Below are 18,974 nucleotides of genomic sequence, written 5' to 3'. Positions count from 1 at the left end.
CTAGCCAATCACAGTGCCGTGCGCTGATATGACGTACATTGTGAGCGACTCACTTATCAACATGCGGGATGTGTTGATGTGTTGCCAACGTGTTTTATGAGAAACAAGCCACCGAAATTACTTTAACTGCTAACTTTAACTGTCTGTGGCACATCTTCTGAGCAAGATGGCAAACGCAAATCTTCATTTCAAAACAAAGTAAGTTTGACGCACCGCACGTGGAGGCTACAGACCTCGTTGGCTAACACGAGCTAAACGGCTGTCGTAGCTAGCTTAATATACTGTCACTTCAAATACAACTTACCATCATATTTCTGCTATTCCCCTATAGCTATGCTGCTTCCAGCAAAATTGAGCCGTTTTATAAAGGAGGAAAAGTGCAGGTGAGTTGTCTGCTGAGCTCGATAATATTGCCTCTGTGTTGCCTCCACACTGCAGAGACTAGCTATAACTAGTTATACATATATACATAACTAGTATCATATTTTTGGTTGTTGTTTTTCAGATTAGCAAAGATGAGAAGTACATCTTTTGCACGTGTGGATCACATGTCAATGTTCTGGAAATTAGCACAGGAAAGATTGTCCACAGCATTGAGCAGGTGAGTCCAGAGTTTATTCCTACTTAAATGATGACATGCACTGGATTATCTTGAGATCCATTCGTCATATCGTCTCGTATTGTGATTGCAGGACGATCAAGAGGACATCACATCATTCGCACTGAGCTGTGATGATGAGGTGAGCAAACTCTTGAGCCACTTGTCATTATTACACTCAAGTTATTAATGCACCTCTTGCAAGCATAACCTTAGATGAAGAAGTGTAATTCCAGTACCACAAAGATGCTTGTAATGTTTTACTGTAGAAGATGCCTTACCGTCTGTCTCTGCTCTCTGTCTCCCACCACAGGTGCTGGTGACAGCCAGTCGGGCTCTGCTGCTGAAACAGTGGGACTGGAGGCAAGCTCAGTGTACTCGTTCCTGGAGGGCCATTCACACTGTGCCCGTGGCCAGTATGACCTTTGACCCCACCTCCACACTCTTGGCCACAGGTCAGCTAACACAGAACTAATGAGAATGAGTTGGGATGTATGTGTTGTCTGGCACGTATTTCTGTCTAATCTCTACTATATATACATTGTATAATTTAAGAGTTTATGTCCATCTTGTGCAGGTGGCTGTGATGGCACCATTAAGCTATGGGATGTGTTGAAGCAGTACTGCACTCACAACCTTAAAGGCTCATCTGGCGTTGTACAGTAAGTCCAGATATCTATACTATCTATATCTATCTAGAAATGCCCTGGGGCTTATTTCCTAAAATTTGAATCTAGAAAAGTTGTTGCTTGGTTTCACACCCTGTATACTCAGCCAAGGGATAAGATTAGGTTAAAAAAAAAAAAAAAATGTATGTGACCTTTTTATAGACCTTTAATACAAGGGGTGCACAATGAATATTTGTCGTTTGTTTGTTTGTTTTGTTTGTTGGTGACAGGCACATTTATGGTTTCTTAAATTCTCAAATTTACTGTCAAATGTGCAGAAGAAAGGAACTATTCTAGACTAAATCCCAGAATATGTGTGGTTTTAGAATTCTGTTCAATGATTTCGTCTGGAGAGGGCTATAACAATAAAATATGCTGGATAACAACAGTTCCACAAAAATAAATCTGCATATTATAGATTGGATATTATAAACTGTTTTCCTTAATTTTTGGTGTCATATCAGACCAACAAATCTTGTTTGTTGGGCTTTAGTAACTTGAAGCTGTTGAGTATGTGCTGGGAGTTGAAGTAGCTGAGTGTTACATAATGATAGTAACAGTAATAACAACCCTGCTTGTTTGTCTGTGCAGCCTGGTCCAGTTCCACCCAGACATCAGCCTGCTGCAGCTCTTCTCCTCCTCACTGGACTGTGGCATCAGGCTGTGGGACCTGCGCTCCAGCCAGTGTGTGTGTGTGCTTCAGAGCCACTATAGTGCCGTCACCTCCCTCGCCTTCAGCCCTGATGGTGACACCATGCTCAGGTACTGTGTACCCTGCAGGGACTGGCACCTGTTGGTGACAGTCGAAGCAGATGGGAAATACCAGCTATTATCTGAGCTCAAGCCTAGAGCTTTTAAGATGTTTCCCCCTCTTTCATTTTGACATTTGGCTGCACTGCATATGTTGGCAAATGAGTAAAGACACAAATATTGCCCAGTATTTATTTATGTTATTAGCTTTCATTTATAATTTATTTATTAGTTTTATTGTCTGTAAAGGACTTTGGAACTGTCATGCTCCTTACTGACACCCTTCAGCAGACCATGCACATGCTATGTGCTTCATGGTTGTAACTGTGTGCTGATCTTTCTCTGTAGTTCCGGCAGGGACAAGATCTGTACAGTGTGGGATCTGAAGACCCGGACAGCCAAGAGAACGGTACCGGTCTATGAGGTAAGACTATATAAGACTTTCGTTCTTTACTAATCAATGCTGATTTCCATGTCTTTATTACACAATATAATCAGAATCAGAATCAGAATCAGAAATACTTTATTGATCCCCGAGGGGAAATTGGGTTACATTGCAGCTGCTCACATTGTAGAAGTGAATATATACAAGCGTAGAGAAATTATAAGAAATTATAAGAAAAATAGAAATACGAAAGTAAGAAATATGTAAAATATGTGCATTATACTACAATATATAACAATGAGAATAAAAATAATAATAATAATATAGAAATAAGAGAAATAAGAATTCTGTACAATATGCATCATACTCCAATATATACATACACCAGTGTAAATAATTAAATAATTAATAAGTATTGAACAGTTGAATTATTGCAGTTGAATTATTGCACAAAAAAAATTGGTATTGCACAGTTAGATATAAGTTATAAGTTATGGGTTATAACTGCTGACAGGATGAAATAAGTTCAAGAGCCAGTCTACTGACTCAGAGTGTCTGACACTCTGAGGGAGGAGTTGAAAAGTTTGATGGCCACAGGCAGGAATGAGTTCTTGTGGCGCTCTGTGGTGCATCTTGGTGGAATGAGTCTTGCACTGAATGTGCTCCTGTGCTTGACCAGCAAGTCATGGAGCGGATGGGAGACATTGTCCAAGATGCCATGTAACTTGGACAGCATCCTCCTCTGTGACACTGCCACCAGAGAGTCCAGCTCCACCCCCACAACGTCACTGGCCTTGCGGATCAGTTTGTTGAGTCTGTTGGCGTCTGCTGCCCTCAACCTGCTGCCCCAGCACACCACAGCAAACAGGAGAGCACTGGCCACCACAGACTCATAAAACATCCTCAGCATTGTCCGGCAGATGTTGAAGGACCTCAGCCTCCTCAGAAAGTAGAGACGGCTCTGGCCCTTCTTGTAGAGAGCATCAGTGTTCTTAGCCCAGTTCAGTTTATTGTCAATGTACACTCCCAGGTACTTGTAGTCCTCCACAGTGTCCACACTGACCCCCTAATGAATGAAATCTCCTTGTATTCCTTGTATACGTAGTTGTGATTTTGCGCTACATGTGTGTCAGTTTCTCAGTGTGTTGTCTTTGTCTATAGGCTGTGGAGGGTGTTGTGCTGCTGCCTGAGAATGAGGACTTCTCTCAGATTGGAGTAAAGAACAAGGACTTGCATTTCATCACAGCAGGCAGCAAAGGTTTGGCTCTTATACTGACCTGACTGACAAATCTGTGGCACCATGAATGAGTCCAGATGTTTATACTGTGGACAGCATTTCTCCAGAGCTACACTTTGAGTCTTGGCATCATTCCCCTCCTTCCCCCTCCTCCCTCTAGGTGTGTTGAAAGTGTGGGAGGCCGGCACGGCGCGGTGCGTCTACACCCAGAGCCTCCCCTCTGCCCCCGGCTCTGTGTCTGAGGAGGGGGAGGAGGAAGACGGGGACCCCCGGAGCTTAACCTACCTCCTTCCCCTGCCCGCCTCCTCCAGACTAGCCACAGTCACCGCAGAACACAATATACTGCTCTACCAGCTGCCCAGCCTCACCACACAGCAGCAGGTGGGTACAGATTCAGATTTTAGATGTAGTTGGTACTGGTTAAAGATTTCTGGAGTTTTTGGTGAAGCAGAGAACATGTATACATCTCCAGACAGTAGTGATGCTATTATGTGTTTGAGATGGAGTTTTTAGAAAATGTAGAAAATGGAAGTTTGCTTGGTGGACTTGATGATTTCCTTGCTTCCTGCTTGGCTTATCAAAGTCTATACACAGTTTCTTTCCGTTTTCCCCTCTCCACCCACCTGCAGTTTGTGGGTTACAATGACGAGGTGCTGGATGTGAAGTTCCTGGGCAAAGGGGACAGCCACATTGTGGTGGCCACCAACAGCTCCCAGCTCAAGGTGTTTGAGCTGCTCACCAACAGCTGCCAGATCCTCTACGGACACACAGGTCAGTCACCAGCAGAGGGCAGTAGAGCATCGGCAGACTGCTTGATGGGGTGGTGTGTGTGTGTGTGTGTGTGTGTGTGTGTGTGTGTGTGTGTGTGAGAGAGAGAGAGAGACACACAGCGAGAGAGCTGTGTAATATACAAAGTGTTAGGACCACTAGCTCTCTCCACAAAATAGACTGACAGGTGAAAGTCAAGTCAAGTTTATTTATATAGCCCTTTGTCACAAGCATGTCTCAGAGGACTTTACAGAGAGTGTGTCTAGCTAGGTCTAACTAAACACAATCAATGGTGAACAAAGTTATGTAAGACAAACATAGCAAACAGAAAAACACAGGTAGGCAACAGCAGATTTAGCAAGACAAAACAAACTACCTATTCTACATAGCCTAACCTACCCGGCACCCCAGCCTTAGACCCTAAATGCACACAAGGAAAAACTCCCAAGAAAAAATTTGGTAGGAAAACTTGGAATGATCCCTTATTGTTTTCACCTCTTTATTACACATTAATAATAAAAGAAAGATGTAGTTGAGAGGGAGAAGAAGGATTTTTCTTTTGAAACTAAGGAGAAGTGGATTGTACCAAAGGGTCTTATAAGGGTTAACTTATAACATTATATATACATTATTAATACTCCCTGTATTATTACATATTTTTCATGTTTCCAGGCACACTTATCAATTGAATGTTGAATTATTTTGTTAAAATGACTAAATATGCTAAACATGATTAAAATTATTAATCTTTATTTATTTATTTATTATTATTATTATTATCATTATTATTATTATTAAAAATTGTATGGCTACTTTTGAAACGTCATGTTCACTCAGTGAAACTGCAGTCACCAGAGGGCAGAGCCTCTCAGTCCACAAAGGCAAAGAGCAGGTTATTTAGTTTTTCATTATGTTTCGTTGTTTTGGTGCCCTAAAAGATGAACAGACCTGACAATATGAATCCATTTAATGGATATATTACCATTAACTATTGCTAACAATGGAACATTTTGGAACATAAATTAGCTTGTTATTCAGGCTGCTGAAGCTGAGAGTAAAGCAAGCTAGTTTGTTGTTAGTTATCTATTGATTACCTGGCCTACCTCTCATATTTATAAAGAGTAAATTTCAAGTATTAATTTGTGGTTGTTAGACAAAGACAAAAACAAATCCCTTCGTAAAGATAGCCTCTGTAAACCATGGAAGTATTTGTGTTCACTTTGTTTCTTTGAGTTACTCAAGAGAATAAAAGCTGTCATTAGAGACATCAGAATCCAAAGAATGCGTAGCTGAGAAAACAGCAATCCGGCTGGCAGGCTTTGTGTTGTGGTAAGGTGACCGGCTGGGCAGGTCTGACTGATGTGGTTTATCAGTCTTCCAGTAATCTCTTCTGACATCTGCTGTCTTTTTGTCCTCCTCCACAGATACTGTCCTCTCATTGGACGTGTTCAAAAAGGGCTCCCTCTTCGCAAGCTGTGCCAAGGTGAGCACACAAAGGGTATCAGCCTGTTGTGGTAACAGTTTGTGGTGAGGTATTATGTCATAGGGCTGGGCGATAAAACGATATTGATTATTATCACAAAAAAATCTTCCACGATAACGATGATAAATTTATCTATTTTCGATATAGTTATTTTAGAGTCCGTTTTCCTCTACCTACAAAAACACTACGCGCTGAGCCAGCAGAGATCAAACTGTGGTTGACGCACCACTCCGGCTCCTCCTCCCACTCACAGCAACTCAGAATGAGCACCGGTGTGGAGCAGCACGTTACTCAGGAGAAAGTGAGCTACTGCGGGAGCGAAACCGAGTGCGAGAGACTGAGGAAACTGTCGCCAAAGACACACACTCTCTTTCGGCCTCTCTCTTGTGTTTGGAACTATCAGGTGTAAATGCAATCCGTACAAAGTGCTCGCATGCCTGCGCAACGTCATCTTTCCTGCTCTGATTGCTGACCACTCCTCGCATCCGAAGTTAACTAACCTGACAAAAACTTGAGGAAAACTAGCGGAAAATAATAGGCTACAGTCACTAGTTGAGAAGATAGCTATCTTTTCAGTATCAACGTAATGCTGCAAAGATAGGAGACATGAATTGAGATGTCTCACTCCCGATTTAGTGCACAGAAATGGGAAGGAACCGAGACAATTCACTCACTAGCGACTTCCGCCATAATCTCTGGATAAAATAAATCAATAGATAAGGAGACATAGGCGCCTAAAGTGAATTTGTATTTTTTGTCTCCTACCAATAAATGTACATTATTTTTAGTTAACACAAGACATCAACTTTTATTTGTTTTGACTGGAGTGACATCTCTTCCCTTGCCCAAATTCTCTTTGTAGTGACTCCTGCCAGTCGCATGCAAGGGGTTTATATGGATTTGTTTAAAAAAAAAAAAAAAAAAAAAACTATAGGTCGACCACTTAACCAACTCTTGTATTTGCCACAGTTACACTGTCATTCTGTGGGAAACAGTGTAATTATAAACCATAATTAACCATGTGGGTTCTTTAGGGTTCTGTCCTAAATAGAATACTCTGAGCCTTATTGTTATTATTAAATATTTATCGTGATAAATATCGATATCGATCAATATGAAAAAACATATCGTGATAATATTTTTGGCCATATTGCCCAGCCCTATTATGTCATGTGTGTTACTCCTGGGATTCAGTCTCCCACTGGTTCCACGGTATATAAGCTGGTTCCTTTTAAACCATTTTATCTCTTGTTTCAAAAGAAAATGCACATACAGAGCTGTAGTGACTTAAATGTCTGCACCTTTCAATAACACTAAAGAAAAGAATTTAAAAACCTAGAAAACAATACATTGCTTGCTCATACACACACAAACACACACACACATCAGGTGTTCAGCATACACATGCATTCCAGTGTAGACATAGACATACAAAATACAAACATCCACATGCTCAAAAGCATGGATAAAGCCAGCTGATCTGATTGTGTGTGTGTGTGTGTGTGTGTTTGTGTCCAGGACAAGTCAGTGCGTGTGTGGCAGATGGACATCGTCAGCGGTCGGGTGTGTTGTGTGGCCCAGGGCTTCAGCCATGCTAATGCTGTGGGCTCCATCACCTGCTCCAGGTAACCCTTTAGCTCCTGAGATCAGACATTCCCTACAGTGTGTATACCAGTCACTTTGTAGGAACAAGCGTACTAACCAAGATTCATGGTTAAGTTAGTAAAAGTTCAAAAAAGAAGAGAATTAAGTTCTAAGATACAGAAGCAACAAGGATACTCCATTCCCCTCCTCTGCTTGTTTTTGTGTGTGTATGTGTGTGTCCAGGATGAAAGCATCATTTGTAGTGTCTGGCAGTCAGGACTGTACTGTCAAGGTGTGGGACCTCCCTGCAGACTTCTCTACAACAGAGGTGGACATACATCAGCTGACCGCCCGTGCTACTGAGAAGGCCCATGACAAGGTGCACACAAACTTTCATGCACACAGTCCAGGAAGAGCAAAAACCTGCTGCCATTTGTGGACTCTTGTGGACTCTTGCATGCACACAAAAGACATATATACACGCACTCACACACACACAGAGGTTAGTTGGTTCATGTTAACTGTGGATCGCCAGTTTTGGACAGTAAAAATGACGAGTTAAACAAGTAAAACACAATGCCCTCTTCAACAGCTTTTTTGTAATTTCAGTAACCGGGCATGGCAAACGTCTCACTTTCTTTCCATTGGAAAAAACGTACTAGAATATCATTATCACTATCGCAACCGCTATCTCGCAGAGAGAGGGTGCTGTGGGGGAAAGTCATTCTGGGTAATGTAGGAAATCAGCAGCTGAAATAGAAGTAGACGAGACAGGCTGAGGGAAAAGGGGTGCACGAAAACATACTTTATAACACTTCATCAAAAAACTGCTGGATTGACCATCACAATTTCATAATATCTGACAGCACAAGAGGATCTGAGGCTGGATTTTTCCTATAATAAGCTTACTTACATGAATGCATTGATAATGGACATGGCTGGAATTTGAAGAAATTGTTGGGCAAAATAAAATCCTTCCGTCACACACACAGAAACACTCACACTCTTTCATCATCTTGCTTTTTGACACACATGCACGTGTACACACACACGTACACACACAGGTGAGTCAGTTCCCAGCAATACTTATGTAAACTCTGCTAGGCAGAGAAGTGACAAGGAAGTGCAGGAAAACCCTCATCATTGGCTTTTTAGTGGAACTGATTACTGTTAGTAAGATGCCTGGAAGTAAATGTTCAACACATAGGAATTTCATGACACTCACTTCTGTCACAATTGACAATCTCTCAATCAGCAGTGCTTGGTTGTGCAAATATTCCTTAAAAATATCTGATCCAATGTAAGACATCAAGCAGAACCAACTCAGGTGACACTGGAGGTGAACCAGTACATAATTCCTGATGTAATGAGAGGAAGTAAGAACGTCTGTCTGTGTGTGTTCTCACGTGTCTGTAAAAGAGTGTAAGCGTGATTTTTCTTTGTCCCCTGCACGCTCTCGCACCCTTTTCTGTTTAATTCCCCCTTTCTTTCCATCCCCCTCCCTCATCACCATCTCCCTCTTTCTCACATTTCATTTCCTCCTCCCAACTCTCGTTATTACCATCTACATCTGTCCCACTGCTAAATTTTGTGAGGAGGTTTTGCTCATTTCCTCATCTGCCCCCCCCCTGCCCCCTCCCTTATTGTCCCCCAGGATGTAAACAGCGTGGCGGTGTCGCCCAATGACAAGCTGCTGGCGTCGGGCTCCCAGGATCGCACGGCCAAGCTATGGTCGCTGGCGGGGGAGGGGGATGTGGGCCTGCTGGGGGTCTTCCGGGGCCACCGGCGCGGCGTCTGGGCCGTCTGCTTCTCTCCCGTCGACCAGGTGCTGGCCAGCTCCTCTGCCGACGGCACCACCAAGCTTTGGAGCCTGCAAGACTTCAGCTGCCTCAAGGTGGGGCATGGGGATAGGGGTGTGTGTGAGAGAGGGAAAGAGGGAGTATTATCACCACTTTCGATAATTTATACATTAGTCATGTATGTAATTTTCCTTACTTCTCACAGTGTCCTACTTTGAGAGATTTTATTTGACATTGACACCCTTATTTGACAAACGTGTTACATCAGCTGCACCACTGAGTTACGACATAATATCTTGCACATTGACATTCAGCAGTTGACTTTCTATAGTGCTACACCTCTTGAGTGATTATATCTGAGACATAGGTAGCATTTATCTGGAGTGTGACGGAGTTGTTTGTCTTAGTCATAAGACAGATTCATTATGATATATGACTGTAATTTTAGGCCAATAAAGGTACATTTTGTTTTTGGCTGTAAGGAACACCATTGTTATTAACTTATTATTTTTATTCTGAATTTGTCTAGACGTTTGAGGGGCACGATGCATCAGTTTTGAAGGTCATCTTTGTAAGCAGAGGAACTCAGCTGCTCACCAGGTACCCCCTCTCATGCAATACATCTCTGCATTAAAGTACGCTTTAAAATAATATATCCACCCACTAAAAAATGCACAATCCTACAATTTCCCATTTTGATCAATACCCAATGTGGCTTAAAAAAAGAAGAAGAAAGTTTTACTAAAAATATACACTTCTAATTCTACACCCCCAACCATGCTCCCTCCCCAGCGGCTCAGATGGTTTGGTCAAGCTGTGGACCATCAAAACCAATGAGTGTGTGAAGACACTGGACGCCCACCAGGACAAGGTGTGGGGTCTGCATGCCAGCCGCAAGGACGACAAGATGGTGACTGGGTCAGCAGACTCCAACATCACCATCTGGGAGGTAAGGGGGATTTGATTTACAGTCACCTGTTCAGATAGAGGGTGTGGAGAGAGGAATAAGATAGCACGGCTCCCATATGGGTTATATTCCTTATATTCTGGCATATTTCTCAAGCAGGTACCACTTGATTTTTGTAGGTCACATTTTATACTTGGTGTATGCTCTGGTTCACTACATATTTTGAAGTTTTTTTTTTTTTATTAAAAAATGGGGTTCGTGCCCCTCATGCTAAGTTTTTCTGTAGTTCTACCTCCACTACATTTAAAATACAATAAGCAACCTTTCAATGCGCTTACATTGGTTTGAAAAGGTTATTTCTTTGATTTTTGATGAGATTGGAAATTCATTTTCCAAATACTTTTTGTATGTTGGTTTTTCTTTCTAAAACTGCAAAGCACAGCATTGTACTGGCAATATTGATAAATACACACTTTTTAGGGGGAAGCCATGACTCCCTCACTACCTTTATCATGTACACTGATGAACTCTGACATGTCACGGTCACATAACAAATTGTGGAAAAACTGTGAAATAACAATCCCAAGCAGTAATACTTCACACTGAATTATACTGACCTCTAATTCACAAGACACGAATACCCTCACCATATTACTCTCTATTGAAAATATGTCAAATGTCATTCTGTTAACTATCAGGTGTTTTACTCCAAGGCATTAGTGTCATGGCTGTCTAAAAGCTGTAGAACTAGGTAGTGCAGCATAGCTGGCCAATAGCTATCTAATAGGGTATAACTTTAAACTTATTGTAAGATGAGCTCCTTCCATGTTGTCTGTTAAATGCTGTGTCATGTTGATACTGTAGTTATCTTTTAGTGTGAAGAAAGAGCAGTAGGCGTTACGGTATGCAGAACAGTAGGAATTCTAAAGAGTGCAGTTCATAGTTGTGACATGGGTGGACAACATAACAGAAACACCTAAAAACTGTTAACTGTGATTAAGAGCTATACAAATAAATTTGACCTGACTTGACCTAGCAATATATGAATATCATATATCTCATTAGGTATATGAATATATCTAATAAGGAATAGATCCATCCTTTGCCATCAAAATGACTTCAATCCTCCTTGGACTGCTGCCGTTCTTCAAGAAGAATCTACTAAACACGTCCCATAATGGTTCAATGATGTTTAGATCTGGCGATCCTGGGGAGGCCATGGAAAGCATTTGACTTCATACTGGTGTTCATGAAACCACTCTTGAATTTGCTTAGCAGTGTGAATGTAGGCATTGTCATCTTGGAATATGGGAACATCATGAGGAAACAGGGTTTGCACCATAGGGTGCCCCTGGCCCTGTAAAATGGCCCCATATTCCACATATTCCTTGGATGTTGCACGGCCATGCAGAGTAATCATCAGACCTAATGAGTCCCATGGGATGGCTGCCCATACAGATCCAACTCTATGTTTAAAAGTTGGGTTGAAGGCATCCTTGGGCTTTCTCCAAATGTTAACCCACCCACATGTAGGAAAAATGGCAAGAGAGAACTCATTAGACCTTTTTCCATTGGTCAGGGGTCCAGATTTTGTTTTCCTTACACCAGGTTATGCGTCATTGTGCATTGGTCTTGGATACAAGCAGTTTCCAAATGGCAGTCCTGCTACAAATACCAGCTTTGTTATGCTTGTGATGTATAGTTTTTGTTGATTCAATTCAGTGGTAATTTTTCAGCCTGTAGTTTTGTGGTGTTAGCAGCTATCCTGTAAATATCTGTCTATCCCTGTCTGTGAAGTTTCACTTGCATCCACTGTTGCAAGTGAAACCTGGTGCAGTTTTCCGTGTTTGGCATATGTTGTTATGATTGTCAAGATAGTTCCCCTTGCCACCCCATCCTGTAATAGGTTATGCAACAAATTCACACGCCCTACCTTACCCTTTGCCTGCATGAATGAGAATTGGCATCCAACTGGCTTTTGAAAATAATGGTGCTCATTGACACTACTTTATGATTGCATAAAGACAATCTCAAAATCAATTTCCCCTGCAGGGATCAACAGAGTATCACCAAAAAAATGTTGTCTTCTCTCTACCTCCAGGATGTGACCGAGGTGGAGCTGGCAGAGGAGCAGGCCAAGCAGGAGGATCAGATACTCAAGTGAGTTTCACAGCTAACATTATTCTCTACATATGAAGTCAAATTGATCAGATGACACCAAGTAGACTGATGTAACCCACTCTCCATCCTCCATTTGTCCACTCAAGCTACAGTAGTTAGCAAATACCATCTTCTCTTTTCTTATGGTTGGAGGTCAGAGGTCGTAGCTGAGTCTGTCAGCCCCAGACCTGAACTGTGTTCACCCTTCCTCCTATTGCGACAGTCTGTCTGTCTGTCGCCTCATAAACACACAAAGACTTTGTTAGGCTAAGGTGGACCTCACTGGGCCACAGGTCATGCCTGGCAATGGTCAAGGCTGTGTGTGTGTGTGTGTGTGTGTGTGTGTGACTGAGAGGGGAAGTGTGTGTGTGTGTGCTTTGGTATTCTGATAATGACAATTGATTATTTGTGTTTAATGTAAGTACATGTTGACTCACGCTCGCACTCAAGCATTAACTCACATACACAGTTGCTTCCTTTTGACAACAGCTTGGGTCAACCAGACACAGAATGGACAGTTTATGCGCACGGTCCAGCGGCCTTCCCTGAGTAAAAAAATGCATGGACTTGAAATGCCCCCTTATCCCAATAAATTAAAATTGGTTATGCTTACACTGTGCTCCAGCAGCTGAGGCAACAGCATCCTGAGCCGTATCTTTTTTAATGTTGTCTTAGTAGGAACAACTGTGCGCTACAGTGAAATCAGCTGCTGTAGTCATTGGTTGGAATGAAAACCTGCAGACTCTCTGCCCTCCATGGCACACGGTTGAATACCCCTGCTTTAGAGTGACTGTTGTTCAGGAAACTACACACTAAGATAAGAAACCTTGCTTGTTGTCCCCCATCCATCCTTTCTTCCTCCTCTGTGACCTACCAGGAAGCCCATTGCGTAAAGGCAACTGTACCAAGGAACTGTATCTGTTGTTAATCAGTACACTATACAAATGTAATAAAGGATGTATATCTGGAAGTCAGTTTCCCTTGACATAATATCCAGTGAACGTTGCTGACCATTGAACACTGCTCAACAACACACTTGTGTGTGTGCGTGCACACATACAGTATGTACATGTGCTTGTGCCTGTCTGAGAGTGAATATGTGCCTGTGTGTGTCTTGTGTCTGAAGGAAGCAGGAGTTGTCCAACCTACTCCATGAGAAGAAGTATCTGAAGGCCCTGGGCCTCGCCATCTCCCTGGACCAGCCTCACACTGTGCTCACTGTTATCAAAGGTACAATATGCTGCAACTCTACCCTCTATCCACTTTCTCTACCCTAACCTTTATTGGTTTCTTTCACTTAACACCATTTTGGTTCCTGGTTGAATTAAACTGTGGGATTCAAAACGGCTTGTATGAAATGGGTGCAGGTGGGAACTGTGACATTAAGTATAAAGCAAGTTTTCTTCTGCTTTTCACACACGCACGCACACACATGCACGCACACACACGCACGCACACACTCTATCACTGCCCTCCATCTCTTCCTGCCTTTATGTCATAACCTGCTGTCTTGTCAGTTTGTCAAGATGGTAATGTAATCCAGTTCAGTGTGGTCAGCTGCTCACTTAGACTTTTAGTCATACATGAATGCAGGCATACTTAGCAAACCAGTTGACCAGCATTTTTTACTGCACATTAACCCTTGATAGCACGGCCTGTGATCTCCAAAAAACATAACCCCACCCGGATTCCTCACAGTCAGCCTCTGTGGACTGGACATACAAACTGTATGTCCAGGACATACAAACTGTATGTCCAGTCCACAGAGGAAAAAGCATGTCATTTCTGAGAACTCAAATGTAGGTAACACAAGTTAGGAGATGTTTCTGGGACAAAACACAGGCTGTTTAGAAACACAAGATATCCCACACACAGTGTTAGGAACATCTTTTCTCTGGATAAGATGCCATGGGAATTGTTTTTTAGTAACGACCCCTGTGACCCCTGCGGTCGCTGCAGCTTCAGGAGCCATTTTCAGGCTGGTCAGTCAGGGCAAGACACTTCATTCCTCTATACCTGGGTGTTATCAAACTCTGTCAAAGTGTGCTAAAATTCATTCTCTGCAAATCATGTCTCGTCTTTTTGAGCAGTAACTAGTTAATAAAAGGAAGTAAAAATTGTATTATTGCAGACAGTTTAACCATAAATCGTCACCTTTTAGCTGGGATTTTTAGGACATCTTTTATAATCCTCAGCTCGTATGCAAATACATGTACATGATATTCAGTGGGAGAGCGCACCTCTCTCTCTTTCATACTTCTATGCAATATGTTTTATTTGCTAATGGTTTGGTTTCTAATGTTAACTAGCAAGCCAAGTATCTTAATATTACTGCATTCTGTATAGAAGAGATTAAGGCAGCTGATCAACAAGGGAGGCAGAAAACTGAGATCACATTCAAATAAACTGCTGATTAATTAGATCTCTGTGTCATCACCACAAATGCAATGAGAAACTGCACAGAATCTGTACTTGGTTATTTACAATTAGCCACTACATAACCTCAATATAAATAAAGTTATTATTATATTATTATTCTAACAGTATACACTATGACAGCACCCAGAGTGACATTGCTGTAGCACGTTGTCAGTAAATTAGAATATTTTATCATTTGGAAATCCTGTCTTTTTGTCATCCATGTTGAAAACAATGGGGAAACTGGTTTTATCACTTTTTTTCTTAACCCTTTTCCTCATTCCATTTGCAGTATCTATTCCGAAGACCTGCTTCAACAATGGCAATTATCAGTGTTATGTAACAATCAGTCTAAGAAGACAAGCAGGTGTAGTACAGTAAAGGGTTGCATTGAATAACTGACTGGTATATTGTTAGTCTCAGGTGGATAATATGCAGCGGATTCCACTTTGTCATCACTTACACAGAAATGGATTTCCCCAGTCTGAGTAACAGCAGTGTGCATCTAGTTTGACCATATTGAAATCTTACCATTATGTTTATATTACAATGGCTTCCTCGTGACTGTTGACTGTTGTTTGTTCGGTAAGATCTCCCATGGCAACCAAGCAATTCTGTAGTACTTTAAGGGCAGTCCTTGGGCTCTTGGTCTCCTCCCTGACTAAGGTCCTTCTTGTCCGGTTGCTGTGTTTGTTCATGACCAGCTCCAGGAAGAGACTGGGTAGTTCCATATTTTTTCATTTCCTTACGATGGAGCTTATTGTGTTCTCGTGACCTCCCAGGACTTCAGAAATTGTTTTGTACCTTTCCCCAGATCTATGCCTCCTCATGATTCTGTCTCATTTGTTGGATCTTATATAGACAGATATGTTTTGTTCTAAATCATGTCCAATCAATTGAATTGGCCACAAAAAAATCTGTAATTGAATTTAAATGGCTTTAACACCACAAAATGTGAAAAAAGTGAAGGTGGGTTGAATATTTTCTGGAAACACAGTATTTGGACGCATTACAGTATTGTAATGGTGTGAAAATACTATGGCAGAGACCAGCTGATCGAGGGTAGGGTAGGTTACTGTATAGCACCAAAGTAAACTATGCCATCGCTACTCTTGAGGCACCACTTATGCTTAGGTACATTTCCTTGGTGAGGTCACGAAGCTTATAGGCCCAATGGTTTACATGAACAAACCTACGTCAGCCACTTACTTAACATCTTGTCCTGTGTTTCCCTTAGCGATCCGTCAGGGTGAGGATAGTCATGAGCTGTTGGAGAAGACGGTGCTAAAACTCCGGCTGGATCAGAAAGGTAACAGGACAAAGGATGTCCTTAACTCATTCTCTAACAATGAAGCACTGAAACAACTAGAAACTAAGTTCTAAAGTTGAAATAATTAGAACATTAGTGTTATTCTTTTAAAAGCGTGAACAATTTGACCACCTGATGCCACTATTCACTGTCCACCATGCATTTCTGAGAGGAAAAATGAAATTCTTACATTTTTAAGAATTTAAGAAATGTCTTAGTACTTGTAAAGTATCAAATAGTTAAATACATCTGCACACTAATGGACCTTAATATTTGAAAGTTGGACCGGAGTCTCTAGCTCAAGGTGTGTAAGATTCTAAAGCTTTGGAGAGAATAATAATAATAAAGAAATTGTGGGAATAGCATGAGTGTGCTGGTGCTCAGCTAGCCCTCTAATGGTTCTCACAAACGATGGAAAGAATCCCTTTCGGACACATTGACATCTTTTCAGAAATGTGACAGCTCAGCGGGACATGGAAAGAATGCCTGTCAGTGGTGCAATAGAATATAATACAGAATATCTCTTTCCTTTCCTCCCTACCCTCCTACCCCACCACTGACTGCCATCCTATACACTAACTACCCCGTAATGTCTTCCATCCTACTCAGAGTCGCTCCTGCGTTACTGTGCGGTGTGGAACACCAACGCCAGAAGCTGCCTGGACGCCCAGGCTGTCCTCCAGGTGCTGCTCAGACACCTGCCTCCCGAGGAGCTGCTGCAGTACCAGGGAGCCCGAACCCACCTGGAGGGACTCATACCATACACTGGTCAGTAGAGGCTGTGTGAGTGAGTGTCATAGTTAAAGCCTTAAAGTTATAATGCTGACTGTGAGACCCGCTGATTATCCGTTTACCTCCCCACAGAGAGACACATGCAGAGGATTGGTCGTTTGCTGCAGGCCTCCATGTTCCTGGACTACATGTGGCAGAAGATGAGAGTGACGGGAGCACCAGCCAGGTGAGAGGCCGGAGTCAGACAGGACACAGGCTACAGCTCATGACACTTCCTCGTCCTAGCCCACTGAGTCTGACCTCAAAACTCGAATGCACTGAGCCTAGCAAACATTGCATTCAGAGCAAAAACCTGTATGCAATGGCCCTGTTTTCAGAACCTAGGCTGTTCTTATCTTTGGGTTACGACACAAAAGATCTTTACGTTATGACAACTTGCTCATTCTCTCTGTTTTATATTACTCTTCTCCTGGGTGCTTCCTTATTACTTTTCCACACAGTTACTGGATATTGTCATGTGATCCAGCAACCATTATTTGGGCCATACATGACAAAAAGTATGTAATCAATCTAATCCAGGCCTCCAATACAAAGACTGGTTGTGTTCCTGTCATGTGTGGAAATCCGGGCAAGAGGAAATGCTGGTTGACATAAATAGACGTGTCACTGACAGGCTGAGACTGCTGCTTGGTAGTAAATACACTAAGACCAGACCAGCCATATTAGTTCCTCTAGTGAATGAAGCATTACCTGTTTAGATCCAGAGGGATTTGACAGTTGTGCTCAGTAAGACAGTGACAAAGCCAGGTGAAACTGTTATCATGCCAGATACTGTAAATGATAGCTGGCAAGTGACTGGTTTCTGAAGACAGCATAAGCCTTGCACAATAGAGATTTGTGATGATATGTGGTCATGGTGACAGTATTGAAAATCATTTTGTCCAGAATTGTGTACAATCTTTTCCGACGTTGTTTTGTTGATACATCAAACTCAATGTGTAAAGTTATGTGAGAGATACTGTTTGAAGTTACTCCCTTGCATTTGTGGTTTGTGAATCTAATCTATGATGGCATTTCCTGTCTAGCATGGGCCAAGATGAGGAAATGGATACCACTCCTCTTACAGAGACCCAGCCTCTGTTTATGATTGACAAGGAGGCTGGTGGGAGTGGAAAGGGGAGCAGCGAGGAGAAACGAGAGGAGGAAGACGATGAAGACGGCGACAATGATAGCGGACACGATGAAGATCCAAACTGCCCAATGGAGGAAGAGGATGATGAGGTTAGCGTCACCAAGAAAGCCTCTGTGAGTGGTGGGCAGGTAGCAAATGGAGAGAACACCAAAACAAATGGCAAGCACCACTCTGGAAGTGAGGAGAGTTCAGAGGAGGAAGATGTGGAAGAAGAGGAGAGGGACCAGGGGGATCGAACGACAGCCAAAATGGTGAAATGTCACCCAGCCGCTTCCCCTCCACACCACCAGACTGTTGCCAGCTGACGGGGATCACAGAGCTGAATGCAGATGACTCACTCCTGGTGCGAAAACCCCAGGGAGTCCCCGTACCCCGGACCATTAGCTGGAGTGACACACTTAATGTGTGGCATTACAGCAGAGACGGAGACAGGCAGGTGTGGGATGGCCTTGCAGTAAAGTGATATTAAGGATAATAGGCCCGCCTGTGGGTTCCCCTTCTCAGCAGCCAAGTCCTAAAGACTTTTATTCCTGTTCTGATACCTAAATTTTACATCCTTGCTTCCATCCTGATTTTCTGAAGGCAATAATGGTCAACAGGATCTGATTGATCTAAGCAAGCAGTCAAGTTGTGTAACTACCCTGTTAAAAGGGAGGGAGAGAAGGAGGAAGAATCTCATATATTCAAGTATTCAACCAGGACCAACATCCTCTGTAGTAGATACCAGCACCCTTTGTCTGTTCCCAGAATGTTGTGTAGTCCAGATCTACCGGCTCTCTCACAACAAAACAAAAGGTTCCTTATGTAGCTATGGATTTCATAAGTCATGACTATGAATGGATTTTGAATAAAATGTGTGCCTTGTGATAATAAAATGTTGCAAATGAGTAGTTTTTTTTTATAGAACTATAAAAAAATTAAAAAAAAAAAGCCTTTCTCAATTATCATTTGGGTTTATTTTTTGCAGCCGTTTTGAAGACAAGT

General features: G+C 42.3%; 1 protein-coding gene across 1 annotated transcript; it reads left to right on the top strand.

The window, feature by feature from the left end:
• Positions 1 to 52: 52 nt before the first annotated feature.
• On the top strand, positions 53 to 18,865 carry tbl3 (transducin beta like 3). Its single transcript, XM_071534833.1, has 23 exons — positions 53 to 198; positions 332 to 383; positions 506 to 601; positions 693 to 740; positions 912 to 1,053; positions 1,176 to 1,260; positions 1,858 to 2,028; positions 2,365 to 2,440; positions 3,563 to 3,659; positions 3,799 to 4,019; positions 4,268 to 4,409; positions 5,831 to 5,889; positions 7,408 to 7,514; positions 7,717 to 7,852; positions 9,128 to 9,367; positions 9,802 to 9,872; positions 10,065 to 10,221; positions 12,281 to 12,339; positions 13,466 to 13,569; positions 15,995 to 16,066; positions 16,676 to 16,834; positions 16,931 to 17,024; positions 17,884 to 18,865. Exons 1-23 carry the CDS (start codon positions 167 to 169, stop codon positions 18,293 to 18,295), a joined length of 2,832 nt encoding a protein of 943 aa, XP_071390934.1. The 5' UTR covers positions 53 to 166; the 3' UTR covers positions 18,296 to 18,865.
• The last annotated feature ends 109 nt before the right edge of the window (positions 18,866 to 18,974 follow it).

Source organism: Centroberyx affinis, unplaced genomic scaffold, assembly GCF_046629955.1.
Source record: "Centroberyx affinis isolate AG114_WGS23_722 - 3 ecotype Tasmania unplaced genomic scaffold, CSIRO-AGI_Caff_v1 ptg002632l_1, whole genome shotgun sequence".
Classification (NCBI taxonomy): domain Eukaryota; kingdom Metazoa; phylum Chordata; class Actinopteri; order Beryciformes; family Berycidae; genus Centroberyx; species Centroberyx affinis.
Note: the sequence above shows the minus strand (reverse complement) of the source record. Positions and strands in the feature narration are given on the sequence as shown.